The sequence below is a fragment of the Nematostella vectensis genome, chromosome 10, assembly GCF_932526225.1.
Source record: "Nematostella vectensis chromosome 10, jaNemVect1.1, whole genome shotgun sequence".
NCBI classification, from domain to species: Eukaryota; Metazoa; Cnidaria; class Anthozoa; order Actiniaria; family Edwardsiidae; genus Nematostella; species Nematostella vectensis.
The window spans coordinates 2,948,751-2,971,962 of record NC_064043.1 but is presented as its reverse complement, the minus strand read 5'-3'; the positions used below and the strand labels follow the sequence as shown (position 1 = coordinate 2,971,962).

Here is a 23,212-nt window from a genome sequence, read left to right as displayed (position 1 = left end):
TATCACGGACGGCTAGGGCCTTTAGTCAGGAATGGGAACATGATTACCTGGATATCACGAACGGCGAGGTCAATTAGTCAGGAGTGGGAACATGATAACACCTGAATAAAATCGGACGGCAAGGTCCATTAGTCAAGGGTGGGAACATGATTACACCTGGATATCACGGACGGCGAGGTCCGTTAGTCAGGAGTGTGGATATGATTCACCTGGTTATCACGGACGGCGGGGTCCATTAGTCAGGAGTGGGAACATGATTACACCTGGATATATCGGACGATAAAGAAGAGTCAGATTCGTGCACTTAGCTTGACGGTCGCTTTGATCACACTTAGACTCAAACCACCTGGCTAAGTTGACCACCAAGAACTCGAAACTTCGGTATATATGAGAGTACCTCCCATATGCCATCCTTTTCAGGATGACATATGGGACTTTCTCTTTTCAGGATGGCATATTGACTTTCCACCGGGCATGTGGAAAGTCATGTTAAACTGAGCTTGTGCAGGCGCGCCCAGGGTTTGAGGTGTCATCGGTATCAAATGGAAAAAGTACAGTCTTTGACGAACATTCAAATGGACCACTTGGCTGGGTGCGCGCAAGGATGTGTGTGTGTGTGTGTGTGTGTGTGTGGGGGGGGGGAGGGGGGGTGGAGGGGGGGAAGGGTGGAAAGTGTGCAGCCGGTAGAGACGCTCTTGTCATACAGCGATCATGTGAGAAACCCCCATGTGAATTCTTCATTTGCTTTAAGTGTCAAGAGACTTCGAGGTTTTACTCTTTATGGGAGGAGACATCGTAGTATTGCGTCAGCTCTGACTTGTAAAAATCTTTCTCTCGTCTGGGAATAATGAGTAGTCTATCAGCCATCTAAGCAAATCAATGTTTTCACTGTTGCGCCATAAACCATTTGACAAGTGATTGATCAGGGTAGCTTGAGTAATCACGCACTATACCCAGACGGATAGGCTGATTCTTTATCAGACTTACTGTTAATACGTTTCATATGTGTGGAGTGACCTAGTCACTTGTGTATATTTATTATTTCGTAGTCAGATATCTGAAGTAACTGGAGGTCATCCCTAACTTGCCTTGTTGAATGTGAGTGTCTTTATAAAAATATATCAACCGGTCAATAATTCAAATATAAACTCATGTGATTATCAATGTCGTTGGAGGCTTATTTCTAACAGTGGCGACAATTGCTCCAGGCTTGAGCCTGCGCTGCCTCCCGCTGGCCGTTAGGTGCATTCGACGCTCGGTTTGCATCTTTGCATTGTAGTACGGGACGGAGTCTGGATTTTCCATCAGAAGTTCCAACTGCAACCGGTCAAACTTTTCCTGCTCGTCTTCCGGCACGTGACCATCACGCGATACCTTGCGAACGCCTGGTACCGAGCTGTCTGTTTGTTCGTCGGGGCCTAGGAACGACTCGGTGTACCAGCTGTCAAACTCTGTTAGCAAACGCTGACGGCACTGATCGACAAGTTTTTCGCAGTAGGTCACATCCGACTTGGTGCTTTTTAGTTCCTCGTAGGACTCGCGGTAACTTGCTTTCAGCTCTTTCAGTTTCTTCAGATGTTCGTACTTCAATAAAGAGAGAGACAGTGTTACGGTCAGTCGATCCCAAAATTCGCATGGTACTGACAGGTATTGTTTATCCCTACACTCACAAGATACTACCTTGTTTATTCTTCCCCTTTGCAGGTATTATCATAATCCCGTTTATCCCCAACCTAGGGAGGTACTATCATGTTTATCCCTACCTTCAGGAGGTATCATCATGTTTATCGCTACCTTCAGAAGGTATTATCATGTTTATCCCTACCTTCAGGAGGTATTATTATGTTTATCGCTACCTTCAGGAGGTACTATCATATTTATCCCTACCTTCAGAAGGTATTATCCTGTTTATCCCTACCTTCAGGAGGTATTATTATGTTTATCGCTACCTTCAGGAGGTACTATCATATTTATCCCTATCTTCAGGAGGTATTATTATGTTTATCGCTACCTTCAGGAGGTACTATCATATTTATCCCTACCTTCAGAAGGTATTATGATGTTTATCCCTACCTTCAGGAGGTATTATCATGTTTATCGCTACCTTCAGGAGGTACTATCATATTTATCCCTACCTTCAGAAGGTATTATGATGTTTATCCCTACCTTCAGGAGGTATTATTATGTTTATCGCTACCTTCAGGAGGTACTATCATATTTATCCCTACCTTCAGGAGGTATTATCATGTTTATCCCTCCCCTTTGCATAGGTACTATCCTGTTTATACCAACACTCAGGAGAGGTACTCTCTTGTTTATACCAACACTCAGGAGAGGTACTCTCTTGTTTATTCATGCCCTTGGAGGGTATTTAATGTTTATCCCTGCCCTAGGGTATTATCATGTTTATCCCTACCTTCGGGACGTACGATAATGTTTATCCCTGCTCTCAGGAGAATCTACCTTGTTGATTCCTACCCAACAAAGCTGAGTCACAACGCTATTTGCATGGGGCTCAACGTACCTCGTCTTCGTCAATGAATCTCTGTCCGTTCTGCGTGATGTAATCTCCCTGCTCCAGTCTCTCGTCCTGTTTTGACTCGAGAATCGCCGCCTCCTGGTCGATCTCTGATTTGATGCTGTTCACACGGCTTGACAGTTCTTTGGCTGACCGCTTCTTTTCGCGTAAAATTTCTATGAAAACCAGAATATGTTCAGAACTATGCATATTGAATTAACAGCCTTATGGCTGACCACTTTTTTCCGCGTACAACATGATAACTAAAATAAGTTCAGAACTCAATGCATATTGAGTTGAAAAGTTTTTTTTCGAGTAAAACTTGTTTAAAAAATTTCTTAGAATTTCGTACATATGACAAAAAAAATGCGCTGATATACTTTATTGACTTTTATTCAATGTTATCTTTTAAAAGTTGCCTATCTATCTACAGTTTTATCCAGGTGGCATTGCTACAACAAATCTCAATGATAAATAAGGCCTAGTTTAAACGCCGTTCTTTTCATGTACCGTTCCAAATGCAAATGCATGTAAATGAAACAATTTGATTGTTCTACGTTTATTTGCATTTGGAACGGCACATGAAAAGAACGGCGTTTGGATTAGGCCGTAGGCTATCGGAAATTTAGGATGTCGTTAGGTGGATCGTAAACTCGGGGTTCTCAGTGAGCCGGTAACATTGCACATCTACTAAGCTTCGCCATGTAAATGAACTTTAATTTAAATTTGTTAAATTTTGATAAATGTTTTTCTTCGGAGGAGACCGCTTTGAAACCGGAGAGCTGTCGGAGAGCGAGAAAGTCTATTGTTGACGTCAATTCACGGTAGTGTGTTAGCTGGGAAACAATTTTTTATGTCTGGTAACAGTCATGTGACAAACGTTGTGACAAACGTTTACAAGGCGTTTCCGGTTTGATCGCATGATCCGCGAAGGTTTCATCCTCTTTCTTCAAAGCGTTGAGGTCACAGGCGCGAGAACGAGGCGGAACAGGGCCGCCGCCAATTTTTTGTGTTGTTGCTTGTTTTGGTTTGGATGTGACGAGCGGCTGCTAGGCAACGCGCGGTCGACATATCGCCAGTGTCGGCTGAAGTAGGCCACCCCTCCACATGTATACGGAATCAAATGAATCCGCAACTTTTTCTTTCCGTGATCGAAAAGTTTCCCGTCCACACTTTGCGTAATCGTATAGTAATCGCCCATCCACACGTATATTATACGGCGATTCCGTAACGCTCTAGCGTTACACGTTACGACGCCATCTGGTTTTATTCTACGGTTAGAGACTGAGTACGATTATGATGTCATCGTAATCGAAAATCGAAAAGTTTCGGATTCGACCGTCTACATGTATACGGAATCGTAGCGTATTCATTTCGTTCCGCTTTCGTTAGCGAATTAAAAAAGTTGCGGATTCGCCAGCGTAATCGCCGTATACGTGTGGACGATATGATATAGCCGTATCCGAAACGAAAAAGTTGCGCGAGTCATTCGATTCCGTATACGTGTGGACGGGGTCTAGGATACATCGCATTTACGCGTAGCACGTCGAAAAATGTTTCATATCCATCCAAGATACATTTTCCGTCGCGCGCTTCAATGTTCCTTGGGGTGGCTTAACTAGGAGACATGAGGTTCAGCCAGGCCTTTACGTTCTATGCCATTCGGGTTAACTTGCTAAGGCTCTTTATAGCAACAAAGCGCAAACCAATATCCACGCTCATTGTGCTTTCTTAAGCGAGCATATTTCACTCCCGCTCAATCATTCCCATCGGCTAATTGAAGAGAGATACTGGGTATATTCAATCAAATATTGTCACACAATTTTAAACTTAATTTCGGACTTCAATTCTGATTGGTTATTTTAAAGTATTCTTGAAAACAGCTGTATTAAAAAATACAAACAATAACAAAGTACAGTTGAAGCTCTCGTAAGCGACCACCTTGGGAACTGAAAATTGTTGTCGTTAACGGAGCTGGTCTCTTACGAGAGCTTGCTCTCAAAAGCGACCACTGGGCGCCAAAAACTTGAACAATAGGTGTTGGTCGCTTACGGGAGCTTAATTAGAATGAAATCTAAAAGTTATCGTGATAATAACAAAGCTGCAATATTTTTGTTTAATGCTTGATTTTAAAACTAGGTATTTGACTTATCATGAGAGTGAGTTGTTTTATTTAATAGCAATTAATTATACGCAAAGTAGCTCGTTATGCTCGTTTATATCGACGACTTTTCTTCATGATAATATCTTATGCGTCTACGACTATCTTTTGTTAGCCGATTTCTAAAGCTTGCAACAAACAAGTGGATAGCTATTGTAACTGGAAAAAGATAAATCGTGGAGCTCGCAATGGACTAGAGATTCCTTGCATTTATGCAGCTTTTGTGAAACATTACAACATTTCCGTTTTTTATGTGATTTCAGCATGCATTGGATATAATGTTTATCAGGTGTTGACTGATGTTGTAAAGCCAAAAATCATTGTGGTCGCTTACGAGAGCTTGAAAATAAAAGAAATTCTCAGTTGGTGGTTTGAAATTGTGGTCGTTAACGGAGCTGGTCGCACCGATAAGTTGGTCGCTTACGAGAGCTTAGAATTACAGAGTTTGTGTGACAATTCAATCGGTGATTCGTGATCGTGGTCGTAATCGGAGCTGGTCGCTTACGAGAGCGGCCGCTCAGAGAGCTTCGATTGTACATTATTTAAAACTCGCAAGCATTGAGCGAGGAATGACTGAGACACCGCCGTTTTCTACAGATTACTTTAAAAATACTATGCAACTTACGTTTATTCTCATTGAGGATCCTATTGATTTCACTGCCTCGCTCCTTCTTGAAGTCTTCAAAAGCCTCATTTTTGGGTGGAGGTGTGGTCGGTCGGTTACCTGAGCCCTCTGAGGTAGGGGAACTCGCCTTATCGCCATCCAACCCGTTATCCCCAGGAGCAGCGGGAGACTTCTTGCCAGTACTATCCCTGTCTCGACTTTTACGACTTTTACTGCGTTTTGAGCCGACAAGGGCACTGACGTTTGGACGTACCCCTGTCCCTGCCACGCCCACACCGAACCCATTTCCGTCCACGTCCCCCACCAGACCACCCTCGCCTGCCATCGCTGTACCCGGCTTCCCTCCTGCAGCTTTAAATAATAAAATAAGCCATTTATGTATGTTATCTTACGTCTGGATGCATGGAGTTCATGTACACTACGCAAGAGATACAGGTTATAGGTAGGAGAGCTAGTAAACACTTCTTATCATATCACCTGTGAAACCCTGTTATCCATAACATGTCACATCATACCCGGTCACACCATAACATGACATGTCACACCATACCCTGTCACACCATAACATGACATTTCACACTTAATCCTGTCACACCATACCTTGTCACACCATAACATGACATGTCACACCATACCCTAACACATCATAACATGACAGGTCACATCATACCCTGTCACACCATAACATGACATGTCACACCATACCCTAACACATCATAACATGACAGGTCACATCATACCCTGTCACACCATACCATGACAGGTGACACCATACCCTGTCACACCATAACATGACACGTCACACCCTACACTGTCACACCATAACATGATGTGTCACACCATACCCGGTCACACCATACTATACCCTGTCACACTTAATCCTGTCACACCATACCCTGTCACACTTAATCCTGTCACACCATACCCTGTCACACTTAATCATGTCACACCATACCATGTTATGTCACACCATACCCTATCACATTATAACATGACATGTAACACCATATCCTGTCACACTTAATCCTGTCACACCATACCATGACATGTCACATCATATCCTATCACACCGTAACATAACATGTCACACCATACCATTTTAAACTTAATCCTGTCACACCATAACATGACAGGTCACACCATACCCTGTCACACCATAACATGACATGTCACACCATACCCTGTCACACTATACTATACCCTGTCACACTAAAACATAACATGTCACACCATACCCTGTCACACCATACCATGACAGGTCACACCATACCCTGTCACACTTAATCCTGTCACACCATACCATGACATGTCACATCATATCTTATCACACCATAACATAATATGTTACACCATACCCTGTCACACTTAATCCTGTCACACCATACCATGTTATGTCACACCATACCCTATCACACCATAACATGACATGTAACACCATACCCTAACACATCATAACATGACAGGTCACATCATACCCTGTCACACCATACCATGACAGGTCACACCATACCCTGTCACACCATAACATGACACGTCACACCCTACACTGTCACACCATAACATGATGTGTCACACCATACCCGGTCACACCATACTATACCCTGTCACACTTAATCCTGTCACACCATACCCTGTCACACTTAATCCTGTCACACCATACCCTGTCACACTTAATCATGTCACACCATACCATGTTATGTCACACCATACCCTATCACATTATAACATGACATGTAACACCATACCCTGTCACACTTAATCCTGTCACACCATACCATGACATGTCACATCATATCTTATCACACCATAACATAATATGTTACACCATACCCTGTCACACTTAATCCTGTCACACCATACCATGTTATGTCACACCATACCCTATCACACCATAACATGACATGTAACACCATACCATTTTACACTTAATCCTGTCACACCATAACATGACAGGTCACACCATACCCTATCACACCATAACATGACATGTCACACCATACCCTGTCACACCATAACATGACATGTCACACCATACCCTGTCACACTATACTATACCCTGTCACACTAAAACATAACATGTCACACCATACCCTGACACACCATACCATGACAGGTCACATCATACCCTGTCACACCATAACATGACAGGTCACACCATACCCTATCACACCATAACATGACATGTCACACCATACCCTGTCACACCATAACATGACATGTCACACCATACCCTGTCACACTATACTATACCCTGTCACACTAAAACATAACATGTCACACCATACCCTGACAGGTCACACCATACCCTGTCACACAATAACATGACATGTCACACCATACCCTGTCACACTTAATCCTTTCACACCATATCATGACAGGTCACATCATATCCTATCACACTTTTCCAACACTATACTAAAATGTGTCACACAATAATATAAAATTGTGTCACATTAGAGTCTCTTAATACAAACCTGAGGCCACACTGCGTTCTTGCTCCAAATTCTGCTTCACCCTCTCTTCCACTTCTTCCTCCATGGAGTTCACAATTTTCCTGAACTGTGCAAATGTTTCCTTTATTTGTCTCATGTTGACAAGTTCAATGTCATCCAGGTCACCTGACAGGAATCTCTTTACTTGGTCCTTCACATCTTCAATTTGTGACTCTGAGAGTGGTTCATAGGAGATCTGGCTGCGGTTGGTCAGGGTGTCGTGCATGGCCAGCTCCTTACGGAGGTTTTTTATCTCTTTCTGGTATTCTTGACAGAGCTTCATATAGTCAAAGTGCTCCATGATTGCAGGCTCACAGGGAACATTCATCATGCGGCTTGCGAACCGCAAGGTGGACAACTATGGAAATTATACATGCTCATGAATAACTATGGGATGCAAATATGATTGTAAATAACTATAGAATATAATTTTTCTTAATCAACAAGACTCAAAGTTCAATAAGAGCCACTTATAGTCTTTAAATGCAAATATGAGACAACTTTCTTAACACAAACTTCAAACTTAACCAAGGCAAACCTGTGTTGATATCCATGCAGCAAATCGCTTGAGAGCTCCATTTTTCATTATTTCCCAACTTTCTGTATGCATGCACTTTTTAAAATTTGTGACCATGTGTACTCACTCAATGTCTTGGTAATTTGTTTACTGTCGAATCTGTTGTATCGCGATGCCACATTTTCAAAACATCAATTTGTTTTTGTCTTTTGGGATTTTCTATTCCGCCAGTCAAATTATTCTAAGCCAATCAGATTCTTGCCATCTCTTGCCTAGTGCAGTTGCCTGGCTTTCTGTTAGACACTTTCTGGTTTTCGCCAGAGGATAGCCAGGGAAGTGCACAAAGCGAGACTCTGATTGGCTCAGAATGGTTTTACTGACGGAACAGAAAACCAAAACAAATTGTGTTATGAAAATATGGATCGCAATACAATGGATTCGACAGTAAGCGCTCTAATCATGACTGATGCTCTAGGTCCAGTAAACCTTAAGGGAAGGCCACCCTATGAAGGCACTAAAACACAATCAACAAAAAAGAAACAACTTACTGTTTCCTCAATTTGAGAAGCCTCTCCCCAGATGTTAGCAATTAGCATCATTTTACAGCGGCCGCCGATTGAGTCCTTTAGCACGTGTGTTAGCTTGCTTTGACGGTAAGGCACGTGATCCCGGTGGTTATCACCAAGAGCTATCACTGCCTGCTCCAGAAAGGTCAATGACTTGTTAATGTACATCGCCTCAGTTTGGGTACTGCCTTGTGACTCAGTCTTGCCAAGGCGTTCAGAACCTGCTAAGTCGACCAGGTTCAGTTTGGAGAGGGTGTACTTTGTGTTTGACTCAACTCGTGAGTGGGTTTCTACGTAGAGTGTGAAGATGCAGTGTGAACGTGACGACCGCTTGTTCAGGGAATGCTGAGCTATTATTCTATTGGTTTCACCCTGGAAAAAATATAAAACATAAATTTTCAAAACATTGAGTTGAGTAGGCATGCTATTTCATTTTTTTTAAAGGAAAATTGACACCCTGACATATTTGGTGACCATCAGGCAAGCCCTCCTCCCTTAGTTAGATGATGTTCTAAGCTGCTTTTAGCTATGACATTTTTATTTTTATACACTTTTTTCAACAATAAAAAATGACGATTGCTGAAGTCAAATGTATAAATATTATTATGAATAACACATTTTTTTTACAACTTTTTACACAACCCATTAAAAAATTAAAGAATATTTACCAGTGCCAATTAACTGTTAAGCACTTAGCATTAGCACAAAGTATGTGAATAAGGGCTTTTGTCTCGCACGTTAAGTGTAAACAAACACTCCATATCGGTGAAAGCCACGTACTCGCTAAGTCTTTTTCGATTCTAAAGAGAAACCAGTAAAATAAAGCTCTTTTCAACCCGTGCCTTTTTCCGCTTTGGGATCGTCAAGAGTGTCTCCGTATATAAGCTACTTACATAACACATGCTTATAAATATTCGGTGAATTGGTCTGGAAGAAACCGTATGTATTGCTTACCTCAAATAGCAGATTTAATGCTTCTTCCTCGTTGATGGCCGTATGCACACTCAAGCCTTTGACATGAGTCAGTCCTGTGACATCTTCCGACACGGTCATGGTGCTTGGATCGACAGGCAAAACTCCTGGCAGTGTCGAGAGCAAATCATACATCCCTTCATTGTAAATCTCCAAATACGAGATCCGTACTGTAACTGAGCTATTGGGCCGGTCGGCTATCTCCCTAAACAGTTGTTGAATGGATCTTGGTATAATTCCGCGATGCTCGAATTTCTCCGTCGATCCAGTCATAGTGAACGTCTTGCCGGATCCTGTTTGCCCGTACGCCATAACTGTACCATTATACCCGTCCAGAGTGCTCGTTACGAGTTTTCTGGCACACTCCTCGTATACCGTCTCTTGGCTCGCGTTATGAAGGACTTTGTTGAGCTGGAAATTCCAGTCAAGCACTTGATTGTTGATGTACCCTCGGCGCGTGTCTTTACTGCAATGGATGGTCATCGATTTCCCGTCCTGTTGTAAATCAATCATGTCTTGCGCAAATCGCGCTGTCGGCCGGATACGAACGACGGCTTCTACTTTCCCTGATGCGCTCATTTTGGGGATATTTTAAAGACAATTTGTTATTTACGTTGACTTTGATTCACTTCTTGAAGTAGCGCCTCTTTCTATGCTGCATGTTCTGCTGGCGATAACTTCGGCCTCGTTGCTATGGACACATTTTAGTTGCTAACCACAAACGTGAGCATGTGTTTAGAATAGAGTACGCTGATCGACGAAACACGGGCCCCAAGATGGTGGATGAAAGTGACGGAAAGAAAATTGAGCTGAACTTGGCGGAGAAATGTCCGAAAGAGTTACTGGAAAAGGTTAGTTATAAATAGCCTTAGGAGCTTTAGCTTTAGTAGTTATCTTGATATAAGACAATGCGCTGGATTGTACTTCATTTGTTGTTTTCATCAAAGTAAATATAAGCTTACTTGTCACTTGTTATATTTAAATGATGCTCATCTTAGTAAAACTATAATGCATTTTGTATTTTTAGTTTGAATGTTTATTTTTTGTTGATTATAGTTTGTACACAAAGTCCTAGATAGTATTTGTAGTGGCAAGGAGCCCCGCTACGCTAGCTACGGCAAAGTCTGGAATATAGAAGAATGGAGTCAAGTGTTACCATCAGTTGGAGCAACGCTCAAAGGCTTTGTCACCAGAGGACTCACAAAAAAGCAGGTTTGGAGACAAAAACTTGCTGTGTGGTGTGTAAAGTCATAGGTTTCACATGGGAAAAGGGTTATATTTGACAAACCTTCATTAAAGGATTACCCCTTTTTGGTCACCAGGGGGGTGCACTCACACCACCACCCTAAGTACATGCAAGACCACTGTATCCTCATAGTTTTGTCCAGGGGAAGGGGGAGGTTAGGATGGTCACCCTGTCATTTTGTCTCCTGTACCACAATTGCACAAAAATACTAAACTCTTTGGTGATTAAATTGGTGATTAATTTGGCGTAAAATGATCATGGAAGCAACCAGTGTACAGTTTTTATTGTGAAATATATACCATATTTTTAGTTTCATTGCTTTTCTTTTGAACTTGGCCAACTACCAATGTATACTTTATTGTGCTGTTGAAAAAGCACCCTCCTTTAAATATACACCCCTCCCCAATAAGCGCCCCCCTAAAAAGATCTCAACAAAACACCATGGAGTAGTGTTAATCTATAAAAAAAAAACAATGAAAGCCCCTTCGTGCATGTAATGTATTACGGCTAACAAAACTTTTTCTGTCATTTTAGTTTTCGATTCAGAACTTGCTGAACTTCAGAACTGCTGACATGAAATAAGCACTCCCTCTCCAATAAGCGTCCCCCAATTTATTTGAATCATTACAGTATTTTAAGTATATTTCAAAGTTAATACTTTGATGTCTCAGATATCAGATGAGCTTGATGCATGTGTTCTTAAGTCTGAAAGCAAACAAGTAATACTTGACTGCTTGCTGCCACGCTATGATGAGGTCAGAGCTGCTCTGGTCGCTACAACGGCTGGTATTACCAGTGCACAACTCAAAGACTTTGACTGGAAACTGAAGGTAAGGGAGCATTTGTGTGACATGTGACAAAGAAACATTTTGTGACCCACAACAAAATGAAGTGTTCTCTAGATCAACAGTTTAAAGATAATAATAATATTATTATAATATAGATTCCTCAACAAATCTTATTTTAGGGGTTGTAAAACTTGGTAGTGACTAACACTTCCACTTTTTTTTTACTAACTACTAACACTACCTTGATACCCTGACCTGAATTTTGACATGAAAAGTTTTTAACAAATCAAAATTAAAAGGCAGCAATGGTATTTTTTTTTATTGCTGGTTGGACACAGGAGAAGTCAAGGACTTCAAAAGAAGAGGGTGTGCCATTTATTTATATTGACTAGAAGAAAAATGGTGACAATAAGAAAAGCAGGACTATTATTTATTATTTTTCAGATGGTTCTCGCTAGTGATAAGCTAGCAAGCATCAGAAAGCCTCTTGTGACAATAGACTTTGATATCAGACGGTCAGACTCAGATCAGCATGTTAGTGTAGAGCTAAGTCAGGAGGAATTACACTCTGTCATCACTTCTTTAGAGGCTGCAAACAAGGTAGGCTTTCATAACAATATGCTAATTTGAGCAGTTTTGCGCTAAGCCAGGAGGAATTACACTCCACCATCACTTCTCTAGTGGCTGCAAACAAGGTAACCCTTAAAGCAATATGGTGAGAGCATGGACCAAAAATCAATCTATGAAATCAGCTGGGATTTACCTCACCTCAGGTGATGGGTGGATAGTTTTGTTTGCCCTTTATTATTTCAGTTAGTCAGTTTTGTTAGTGAACTTTCGCAGCAGGCGCTAACTTGCTGCCGCATGTAGAATCAGGTGACTCATAAAATTGGTAACTAATTGTCTTTATTTCCTTCTTTCTAGGTGATTGTTCAGCTTAAAAGTTGAAAATGGAATTATGATTTGATAATGTTTAGCTATAGGTATAAAAACAAGTTTGACTCCTTAAAAATAGACAGAGGTCATATTTCTTGTTCAAATGGAACATGAAAATCATAGAACCAAATCATGTGATCTGCCTCCATTTATTGGTATTAACAAATTCCAACAGTAGCATATATTAAATAGTTCAACCATACTGATGATATTGTATTCGCTAGTACAGCAAATTTATATTTTAAAATAAATCGAGAACATAAATCGAAGCACTCAGCAATGATTTTTTAGGGGGGGGGGGGATAAAGGGGTTGGGAACCAATTGCTTAGACAGAAGTTTTAAAGGGGTAGTGTCATGGTACTGCGCATGTCTGGAGTCAATGTTTATTGTAGGCTTTTGTCTGCAGTTGAATGCAGCTGTCAATGCCTTGTTAGAATAATATGCACTATTTTATTGAAAATTATGTTTATTGGCAGTTTGTGGTCATTTCCTTTGAATTTAAGTCTCCCACATGTACCAAAGGCTCATAAGTCAATATTAGAATTTTACTGAAATTCATTGTGTCCGGGCCTGAGAGCTATTGCAAAGCTCTTACCATGGCACTGTCCCTTTAAATATTCCATAAATGTTAAGCAACTACTTCCAAAAGACTTCCAGCTTCTATCATTTTGACCATTTGACCTTTTATTGGTTTCCTAACAGCCATCCAAAGCAAAAATATTGAGGTACTGTATGTTGTTGAAAAAGGAAAAAAACTAAAAATTAAACAGGTTTTTTAATGCGACAAAAATAGTACAAATAGGTACAGCTGGATGTCATTGTGTGATGAAGGGATTAACCACAGAACTTTGAAAGCAGACCTCCAAGGGCACATGGAGTTAGTTTGAATGTAAAAACCACTCCTGGCAATAGATCAGTGTTCTTTGATTTGATTACTTCAACCCCAAGCTTGTAATCTGGAATTCCACTATGCCTCATGAACAGATCAACTAACTGAGGCAAATACCAGACACCCCTGGAGCTTAAAATAAAACAATGCAAAAACTGGTGTATCATGATCTTGCAGGTTCCGTTCGCCTTGAACTGGGACTTTCACTGTATTCACGAGTCCTTAGTGGAATTTGAAACTACTAGACTATAATTTATTGTTACTATGTCTTGTCCGACTTCCAAACCACAGGAAACCCACTGTAGTTTAAACATCATTTTTCACCCTTGCTTGCAGTAAAATGCTTACGAGAACTTCCACATAATACAAACATGCTTTGCCATTTAACACCGCCCAGTTGGATATTACATAAAGTGGAGAGCTGAATAAAGAGATTTACGATTTGCTGATGTAATAACTTGTGATTTTTAAAAGTCATCTGTTTAGAGCATCAAAATCCCCCACCAGATCGTTGCACCAGTTCACCAAAGCGCTTGGTTATTAGAAGTGTCGTATCGATGAATCGCTCCACACAGTTTACTAAACAAGTTTCCGTCTTGCCGTCCAGTTTGTTGCCGGGCTTATCCATGCACTTATCCCAACACGTATCCGTGAATTTGTGGACTTGCATTTGGAATTTTGCTTTCTGTTCTTCAATCATGAGTTCCTGACGCAGTGCAGGGTCTATTTGATCGTTTCCAGACATATTTCGCGGGTTTTGAGCTTCGGGAGAGTGAATAATTTTGAAAATTTTTCAGCTTAGTGTGAACGCCACCACATGTGTGGTCTAGGTCTCTCCTACCGAGCGTAACCACAGGAAACCCATAAACTCGCTCAGCATCCAAAATCACAAGAGATTCCTAAATGATTTCTAATGCCAGGACAGGCCCGAACCCAAGGGGGGGGGGGGGAGCTGGGGGTGCACAACGGCCGAAGGTCCACTTTTGGTTCTTAAAAGACATGCTATTTGTAGGCAAAACCTTAAAGCACAAGCTAGATCACTCTGGTTTGTAGCCAAATCTGACAATAAGCGTCCCGTGGAGATACTGCAAGTCATAAAAAAATCCCTCTTTGTTCTTTCGAGGGTGGTCAGATTTTTATTAGAGAACTCCCCCCCTGTCCCCAGAAAAATTAGGTCCACTTTTTCGGATTCTGCACCACACAAGAAAAACCCTGGGTACGCAGGATCCCAGATCATGGCATTTCAAAAGTAAACCACAGACTCACCTCAATGGGGGAGAGAGGAATGACCACAGTGCAAAGCTGTGAAATAAACCAAGAGAGCCAATGTGGGTGAATAAAGAGAATGTATGAACATTATCACAAAAATTAGGCTTGGGATGTAGTCCAAAATCTTGTGAGTTGACACGAGGATGGGGGCATGTGCCCCCAATAATTTTGAAAGCCATGGAAATTCGGTCTGCAAAACATCGTGTCTCAAGTAATATTTTCATATAGACTTTGGGACTGATATTCAGTCACTTTTATTTGTCACATTTTTATTTGTCATCATGTTTGGTATATATTTTATGTAATGATCCCTTTCTATAGGTATTTTTTTTACACATATTGATTTACTAGTGATTTCTTGTTACAATGCTTATTTTAATGCGCCTCTTCTTATTTGCGTTGCTTTTAAGACAAATTGTGCTATATTTTTTGCTTGTGCTGTCTTTGTTTATGACTGTGGTACGGCACTGGGTAAGTGATAGAGCGGCATGCTTTATCACCCCTAGCAACTACACTATGGAAGGTTTTCAATATACCTTTATTTTTGTGTTTTGCTTCACAACTGATACTGTACCTATTTATAAATAAGTTTCGCCTTTATTTTACATCAGCCTGAGCATAGGCTCCAAGACATTTAGAGCGGGGATACTTCTATCCTAACCCACTGGCTAAATCAAGACCTATGAATTTGGTAAATGGAAACTTATGCCATCTAAATGCCATCTAAAGTTGCTAAGCAAAGCATTTTATTCCAAAATGCAGTCTACATTTCGTAATAGCATCCCCCTGCTTAAAAAACCTTGGGCTCATTGGCTGAGATGACCTTTAAAAAACTATAGTTTATAAAAATGCCACATTCATTCTTTCTTTTAGAAGTATTGCAAAGTCTTGTATAAATACAGCTTCATTATTACCCTTTACTATGGCTACCAAAGTGAATATCTTTAGAAGGGAGCATTAATTAACCGTACAGTCCTTCAATATTTCTTGCATAGCGAGGAAACCTGTATACAGGCTATTGTGAAATAAGTAACACATGTCCCATCTATATGATAATGGTTTTCACCATTTGACATCTGATTTTTATCGTTTCATTATTTATTTTTCAACATTTACAAGCTTAGCCAACTGTATTCCATTTTGGCTTGTAGGTAGTTTTGTATTTTTTTCTTCATGAGATTTTCACTTGGAGTGGATCGATTGACATTCCTAATCCTTTCAGATGTTATGTGCTCATATCAATGTTCTTCTTTACAATTTCATAGAAAAGGGGTGAGCAGCCACACCCGACAATCCCTTATATCATTGCCACTGCTCTCACCTAAAGTACCTGTTATTGTTGTGTCACCTTAAACTTCAAGTATCGAAACCCTAAATGTGTGATACATCTATCCAGTTTTTATTGCTCTTGTGATTTTAGTCTGATGAACAAATATCTTACAGTAATTCTAAAAACATGTTACCCAACCATTCTCATCCCTCTCTTCCCCAACCAATTGATAACACTACTCTTTAAATATTGCTCCATAAGTGATCTGCTAACCAGAGTTTGATATTATCATCCAGCTTATGACAAAGTTAAATAGGAAGATAGGGTACACTGCAAGTGCTTTGCGATGAGAAGGCTGACTGTCTCCAAGGAAAACAATGGATGCTGAAATTCAAGCAAATACATTATTTAGAAGGCTGATGACAAAGTTAAATAGGTATACTGTATAGAGTACACTGCAAGTGCTTACAATTAGGTTGACTTTCTCCAACAGAGCTATAGCAGACCATGGAGGGGAGATGAGGATATAGAAACATCAACAAAATATTGGGGGGCACAGCCATGCCCAAATTAAAATGGTTATTTCCATATAATTGTTTAAAATATTAGGGGGCACAGCCATGCCCAAATTAAAATGGTTATTTCCATATAATTGTTTAAAATATTGGGGGGGGGGGGGGGGGCAGGGGTTGGCACATTCCAACAGTGCTCTTGCTATGGCCCTGTTCAAGGAAAACAACAGAAGCTGAAATTCTGTTTAAATTCACTAATTTTTATAACACTTTTCCTTGTTCTAAACTCTATTCTTTTACAAACAAAAGCTAATCCAGTAGTAATGGTATGACTTAAAAACAACAACAGACAAGCTGTAGAATAACTATGTGGTCAGTATAGGTGTGGTCAAATAGAGAAATCGAAACAATGTAGAAATGGTATGTTTAGTGGCTCTATGATAAAAACAGAAAAGTTATGCCGACTACCTCTTGGAGTTGCCAACCTAGGTACTGTATGATACAAAGTTGTCACTAAATAGAATTTTTTATTTTATTTTCACAGACTCACCTACAGTTGCCCATGCAAACCCTCCAAGAACAACAACAAATCTGGCAATAAAGAGAGCCAAATTTTGCTTGGCAAGGAGAATGAGCCGACAAACAGTTAATGATATGTCAAGAGGCAGGATACAATATCCAAGCACACAAACACTTTGGAAAAATGAGCTGCAAGGAAAAAAGAGATGCAAATTAATATCATTCTATCATACTACAGATAAAGCTATCAAAAGTGTGCAACAAAAAAACATGAAAAAGTGATGCTTACTAAAAATGGTTGTTTATGAGTGAGTGACTGAACAGGGTTCAAATTTTATTTGCATTTACTTTGCTTTCAGATGGATTTTCAGGTAGAATGCCTTAAAACCTTTAGACTTCTGGGGCTTTCTGAAATCCTTTTCAATTGTCTAAACAGGGAATGAAAATGTGTTTTTTTTTGCCCAAAACATTGTATTTTATTTTAGATAATTTGTTTTAAACAGGGCCATGGTAACAGAATTTCCCTCCACTCCCCCCCACCACAACCACCTCTGTGTGGGATAAAGGTAAAGACATGACTTACATTTGTCCACCAAGAAGCTTGGAGTTGATAGTTATGACAAATGCTCCGACCCAAACAACAACAAATACTTCAGCAAACTGTGGCCCTCCATCATTGTTACTATCTGCAACTTTATGCCCTTGTAGCATCCTATGGAACACATTTGAAATCACAATCTTCATACAAAATAATGCTAGCGCTACCAACAATATCTTTCTTCTTTTCTTTGCTTTTTTAAAATTATAAACTAACAATATGCGCAAATATGCAAACTATACTAGATAAGTGGATTTATCATCACAAATTTTATATTTTTTATATTGGTGTTGGTAAGGCATTGTCTTTCATGGTTTCCTTTTAATTAGTTTTTTGCTGTTTTCTATTTCTCAATAATGTTGTTATGCCTCTAAAGTATATTTACTGTGTTGACGTTTATAAAAAATAACCAGGCTTTGCTATTTTGCCTATTGTGAGTAATGGGTCCATTTGTTACACAAATGACTCACATGGCCAGATACACACATAGGATGAGCGGACCCCATAAATCCCCTGCAAGGAAATATTTATACCACATTAGCACTTATAACATGCAAGAAAAAAAAGATATATATGATGATGATAGATAATGTTAAAGTCATACTTTATCTATTTAAACGGCATGTATAAATGGTTAAATTATCAGTTCAAAATCAGTAAGAGTGCATTACTAAGAAAGACTACCACAGGTAGCCCAGGCAATGGTTGCTTGTTCGTAGCTCGGAATTCGGCTGTTCTGAGAGGGGACGAGCGAAGCGTTTTTTGTGTGAAATGTTGTCAATAAAATTGCCTTAAAACTTAGAACATGCCTTAATTTTATGGGCTGGCCTGGGCTACCAGTGCTCCTTCCCAGCGCGGTCAAGCGTAACTGATCGTCCAACGGCGTCGGTCAAGGATGCTTGTGGCTACTTTCTCGTTTTAAAATACGGATAGCGGCCAGGGAAAATAGTTTAGCTCGGATGTTTTGCCACATATCGAATGTATGTGTACCCTGGCATAGGTCTGCGAGATAAAAATATTTTGTTTGTTGTTTTTTTCCTCTCGAATTTCGACGGCATTTGAGTGCTACCGAAAATGGCGCCTCCAACCTTGTTTCTTCCCTTAGTTTGGGGAGGGAAGTCATAAATTTCGTTGAGAAAACCCCACAAATCGTGTATTTCACGTAAACTTGACAACCACAAGGCATGTTTTAAGTTCTAAGGCAATTTTATTGACAACATTTCACACAAAAAACGCTTTACTTGTCCCCTCTCAGAACAGCCGAATTCCGAGCTACGAACAAGCAACCATTGCCTGGGCTACCTGTGAGACTACAAGTGAGTTTTGTGTGTTTGAAATTGAAAAGCGGTAGTTGTGGCCAAAGCTAAATACTCACAGTCCCTTAGCAGTGCTTTACTTCTTCTTGGAATCAAAACATGGAAAAATTTCTGGCCAACTGCTTTCAAATCGCGTCTCTGAAAATGAAAAAAAAAATCAAAAACACGAGAAATCAACTAAGTGAATGGTAGTTTCATGGTCGCTATAAGAAATGTCAGTAAAAATACTCACAAGTGTTTCGGTAACAGGTTCATCTAGTGTGCTCGGTTCTTCGTCTTCTTCTGGTGCTCCCGGTACAGTGATGTCTCCTTCTACGTCTATGCTGACGTTCGTAGGAACAAAACCGCCATCACTGGCCGCCATCTTGGTTCTTTGACCCCTTTTTGTGAAGCCGCTGAATGTATTCGCGGGCTTCTCTAGATAAGTTTATCGGAGGGGGAGGGGATGGTGGTAAAAGAAATATCAAGGGGCGTCGAATGCTCCCTAGAAATGTTGATTTCCTTGCCAAATTTAAGGCATCTTGAATTCTCGGATGTTGAAGATTTGTTATATTGTTTTTTTTTACGGTTTCAGATCTCGGATTTATTACAAAAGCAAGTTCTCGTCCTCGATTCTCAAAACTGCCTTCTCGCCGTGAAATTTCCAGGATCGATCATTTACTCGAGAATTCCTTGCTATTATTGTCATCTTTACTACCCTTGAAATCAGATAATCACTGCGGTTGCTGGTGAAGTTGAAAAAAGTGTTTTGTTCCTGGTTTTATGTAATACGTAGGGCAAAGAGACCATGATCTCTTGGTAGGGCTCATAAGTGCTTTGAGCCATCTGAATACGTCATTATCAGTCATGGTATTGATCTCTGAACAAAAGCGCTATAACAGGCATGGAATATTGGATCTTTATTCATTGTCGGCGACGAAAAAGTAAATGGCCGCCACGCACGAAAGTTAGTACATGGTCGGCATATGAATAATGGCTGCTCATCCAGAGGAAGCCTGACTTCCTATCTTAGCGAAGTGCTGAGGAAATGTTTGAGCTCTGTAAGTTTACACGCCCCCAAACTTGTGTACGCAACTTTCCCCTACTCTAATACATTTTCTTCATCAAAAACTCTCCAAAGCAACTCTCCGAAGCGCAAAATAACGGATATGGCCGATATGTGTGTCCTTGATATCTTCCTCCCTGCTTACGCAAATATAAATTGGATTCTATGACCTCTACAGGTACTCAAAGTACTTATGCAAATAATAGTTCTAGAGGGCTTATGCAAATTGTAATACTAAATATAAGGTACTTATAGTGAATCGTACCGGAGAATTATAAAGCATCACATTGTTGGGTTACAGCGTGGAAAGGACAGGATTTAAACTCGACTGGTTGAAAATTACCACATTCAAGGTCAGTGTACAAAATATATGTGTCAAACATCTTACTTGCTGGAAATCAGTGACTCGCCCATTGTCGACTCATGTGTGTAATACGAGAGGCGATAAAAAAAATAGTAGAGGTACTGAAAATGTAGTTGAATTGAAAATGTTGTGGAATTTTATTAGCTTGTATATAGCTTAGACGTTATCATATTTAAAATTTTGCGAGCGAAAAAAGGAAACGCCTATATAAGTCGATAGATTAAGTGGCCATAAAATTATCCAATAATGGTAATAATGGATTTTTGACTCCACAATTTTAAGGAGCGGAAGCAAGATACTTGAAGCAAGAAACTCACATGACACCAAGAAGAAGAAAATTAACTAAAAAAGAAAGGTTAATATAGCATTGATGTGTTCTTTTTCATTTTTTGTTTCAGGCGCTTGGGTTGGGCAAGCATGGAGTACTGGTCAGCGGCTGTCTCTATCACTTGCGCATGCTTCCTTGCAGTCCTTATGCTGCTAGGAATTATGGGAAACATTTTGGTCGCAATAGCAACATATCAACGTCAGATTCGCACGTTACCAGGCACCGTCTTCATCAGGAACCTGGCCTTTATAGACATTGGGGGCTCGGCAAGCCTAGTGTTCATGCTTGTGACGATGGTATGCCGAGGGGAGTGGGTGTTCGGTCATGTAGGGTGTGAGGTCAGCGGCGTTTTGGTCGTGTTCTTCGGTACCTCAACTTTGCAAGCTCTCTGGGTCCTCAGCCTTAATAGGTACTTTAAGATATGCAAACCAGCAAAGTACGACAGAGTTTTCAAAAGCAAGATGCGGGCAGTTTTCTTAGCGATTCCATGGGTGACCCCGACGATCTTTGCCATCGCACCCGTCTTGGGCTGGTCTTCTTACCAGTAGCAGGTCTCCAAATGCGTCTGCCATTTTCACTTCAGAGAATCAATCTCCTACACTGTAACATTCCTTGTCATGTTCGTGGGAGCCCCACTAGGACTTATCGCTTTCTGTTACTTTGGGATATACCATGCGGTCAAAGTTCACCGGGTCAACTTCAGAAACTCGATCACCTTTTCGACGCACGTGGAGGACATTCGCAGCGCATGGATCATCCTCGTGGTCGTCATTACCTTTGTCATGTGTTACACGCCCGCGAGCACAGTCAACACCCTAGAACTGGCCAGCGTCCATGTCCGACCGCTTGCCGATCTATTATCGATTATCCTCGTTGTCTCCAAACACGCACAGAACCCGTTGCTCTATGGTTGCCTGAACCGTCGATATAGGCACGTGTTTGTTCGTCTTCTCCGTCGGCTTGTTTACAGTGAAGGAAGAGAAAACAGAAAGATTCATGTTACGCACACGCACTCAAGAATGTCAATAGTTTTGGCAACGACTGATAGTGGGCCATCGACTGGCGCAAGATGATTGACAAGGTATCCGAAGTTTAGTGAAGGACCATCAGTAATTGAATGGAGTAAGACTAACTGCGACTAACAACCATGCCCCCTTTCTCACATTGTCTAATAAATTTGTGGATTATAAAGAATTTACAGCATCTTGCTTTTCTTCTCATCCCTGTTTGAGATAAGGCCATGCCACGCGCAATTGTTTATCCTTCAGAATAGGAAAGAAGCGAGAATTGTTTAGGCCATTGCAGGCGGGTACACAGGGAGTGCGCAAGGTGCACGCCAAAACGTGGGTCATTTCTTACTAAGGAACCTTCCATTCCCATGTTTTTTCCAATATGATACTTTATGATTCCCCCCCCCCCCTCAGCCAATCATGATACGCGCCTATTAGGATCTTGCGCCCCCCCCCCCCCCCACAGCCAATCATGATACGCGCCTATTAGGATCTTGCGCCCCCCCCCCCCCCCCCAGCCAATCATGACACGCACCTATTAGGATCTTGTGCCCTCCCCCCAGCCAATCATAATACGCGCCTATTAGGATCTTGCGCCATTTTGTCATCCTGGGCCGGGTCCCTAGAAAGCAATTTAGTGCTAGCCCTTTTTATCCAATCAAATGTCAAGATAGACGAAGTTATCCCAAGGTTAGCGCTAACCTTCTTTCTAGGAACCGGCCCCGGACAAAGTACCGCAAGCCGAATCTCAGTATTCATCGCAAATTCCAAACCTCAGTGTGATTACCTGGCATATGGCATATGCTGCGTGGAATAGGCACGGGGTTGCGTTAAAGGCTTCAGTTCCGCGAACATTTTTTCGGCACATTCGCGAGTCTTTATTAGAGCGATCGCAGAGAAAAAGTACGGAAGCCCAGGCAGACAACCCGTGAAATTTAGTTTTGAAGTTCACTTTGCGACTTCAACTATCAAAGTGCAGTCTGTTATCAAATTCTTACTTTGAAATCGCTCTCTAATATCGGGCTACAACTTGAAAAACAAAAAAACAAACTCCAAAATGTCTCTATTTTTAAGTGGACTTTAACAGCACACTAGCATACACACATTGGCACCAGCCGGGCCAAGACGGGACAGTCTATTACCCGTGCAGTTCGGCAACCAGACGAGGCCTAATAAGGACGAAACAGCATACCATGGTTACCGAACTCCATGTGTAAAAGACTGTGCTAGCGTCCCGTCTTGGCCTGACTGGTGCCAATGTGAGTGTGCT

General features: G+C 41.0%; 3 protein-coding genes and 1 long non-coding RNA gene across 4 annotated transcripts; 2 read left to right on the top strand and 2 right to left on the bottom strand.

The window, feature by feature from the left end:
* Positions 1 to 1,002: 1,002 nt before the first annotated feature.
* Positions 1,003 to 10,458, bottom strand: LOC5516480 (kinesin-like protein KIF9). The gene is made up of 6 exons (XM_001636504.3): positions 9,834 to 10,458; positions 8,862 to 9,251; positions 7,779 to 8,154; positions 5,305 to 5,655; positions 2,525 to 2,694; positions 1,003 to 1,584 (listed from the first exon to the last, which is right to left on the bottom strand). Exons 1-6 carry the CDS (start codon positions 10,428 to 10,430, stop codon positions 1,150 to 1,152), a joined length of 2,319 nt encoding a protein of 772 aa, XP_001636554.1. The 5' UTR covers positions 10,431 to 10,458; the 3' UTR covers positions 1,003 to 1,149.
* Positions 10,459 to 10,541: 83 nt separating this feature from the next.
* Positions 10,542 to 13,090, top strand: LOC5516481 (COMM domain-containing protein 8). The gene is made up of 5 exons (XM_001636439.3): positions 10,542 to 10,702; positions 10,908 to 11,063; positions 11,769 to 11,927; positions 12,330 to 12,485; positions 12,810 to 13,090. The coding sequence occupies exons 1-5, from the start codon at positions 10,628 to 10,630 to the stop codon at positions 12,831 to 12,833; spliced, it is 570 nt and encodes a 189-aa protein (XP_001636489.1). The 5' UTR covers positions 10,542 to 10,627; the 3' UTR covers positions 12,834 to 13,090.
* Positions 13,091 to 15,502: 2,412 nt separating this feature from the next.
* Positions 15,503 to 19,691, bottom strand: LOC5516426 (protein YIPF6). The gene is made up of 6 exons (XM_001636506.3): positions 19,428 to 19,691; positions 19,255 to 19,333; positions 18,350 to 18,392; positions 17,865 to 17,993; positions 17,313 to 17,470; positions 15,503 to 16,634 (listed from the first exon to the last, which is right to left on the bottom strand). The coding sequence occupies exons 1-6, from the start codon at positions 19,557 to 19,559 to the stop codon at positions 16,519 to 16,521; spliced, it is 657 nt and encodes a 218-aa protein (XP_001636556.1). The 5' UTR covers positions 19,560 to 19,691; the 3' UTR covers positions 15,503 to 16,518.
* A 227-nt stretch (positions 19,692 to 19,918) lies between these two features.
* On the top strand, positions 19,919 to 21,646 carry LOC5516427. Its single transcript, XR_007314010.1, has 3 exons — positions 19,919 to 20,235; positions 20,542 to 20,593; positions 21,003 to 21,646. It is a non-coding gene; the product is annotated as an uncharacterized LOC5516427 (long non-coding RNA).
* The last annotated feature ends 1,566 nt before the right edge of the window (positions 21,647 to 23,212 follow it).

Excerpts from the sequence above, each read along its gene's own strand:
- LOC5516426 (XM_001636506.3), bottom strand. The coding sequence starts at position 19,559 with ATGGCGGCCAGTGATGGCGGTTTTGTTCCTACGAACGTCAGCATAGAC. Across the intron at positions 17,994-18,349 it reads CTATGTGTGTATCTGGCCAT|GATGCTACAAGGGCATAAAG; the intron begins GTGAGTCATTTG and ends TGTGTTCCATAG. Across the intron at positions 16,635-17,312 it reads GTTTGCATGGGCAACTGTAG|CATCCATTGTTTTCCTTGGA; the intron begins GTGAGTCTGTGA and ends CTTGAATTTCAG.
- LOC5516481 (XM_001636439.3), top strand. The coding sequence starts at position 10,628 with ATGGTGGATGAAAGTGACGGAAAGAAAATTGAGCTGAACTTGGCGGAG. Across the intron at positions 10,703-10,907 it reads CGAAAGAGTTACTGGAAAAG|TTTGTACACAAAGTCCTAGA; the intron begins GTTAGTTATAAA and ends TGTTGATTATAG. Across the intron at positions 11,064-11,768 it reads GAGGACTCACAAAAAAGCAG|ATATCAGATGAGCTTGATGC; the intron begins GTTTGGAGACAA and ends TTGATGTCTCAG.
- LOC5516480 (XM_001636504.3), bottom strand. The coding sequence starts at position 10,430 with ATGAGCGCATCAGGGAAAGTAGAAGCCGTCGTTCGTATCCGGCCGACA. Across the intron at positions 5,656-7,778 it reads AGAACGCAGTGTGGCCTCAG|CTGCAGGAGGGAAGCCGGGT; the intron begins GTTTGTATTAAG and ends TATTATTTAAAG. Across the intron at positions 2,695-5,304 it reads GATCCTCAATGAGAATAAAC|AAATTTTACGCGAAAAGAAG; the intron begins GTAAGTTGCATA and ends TGGTTTTCATAG.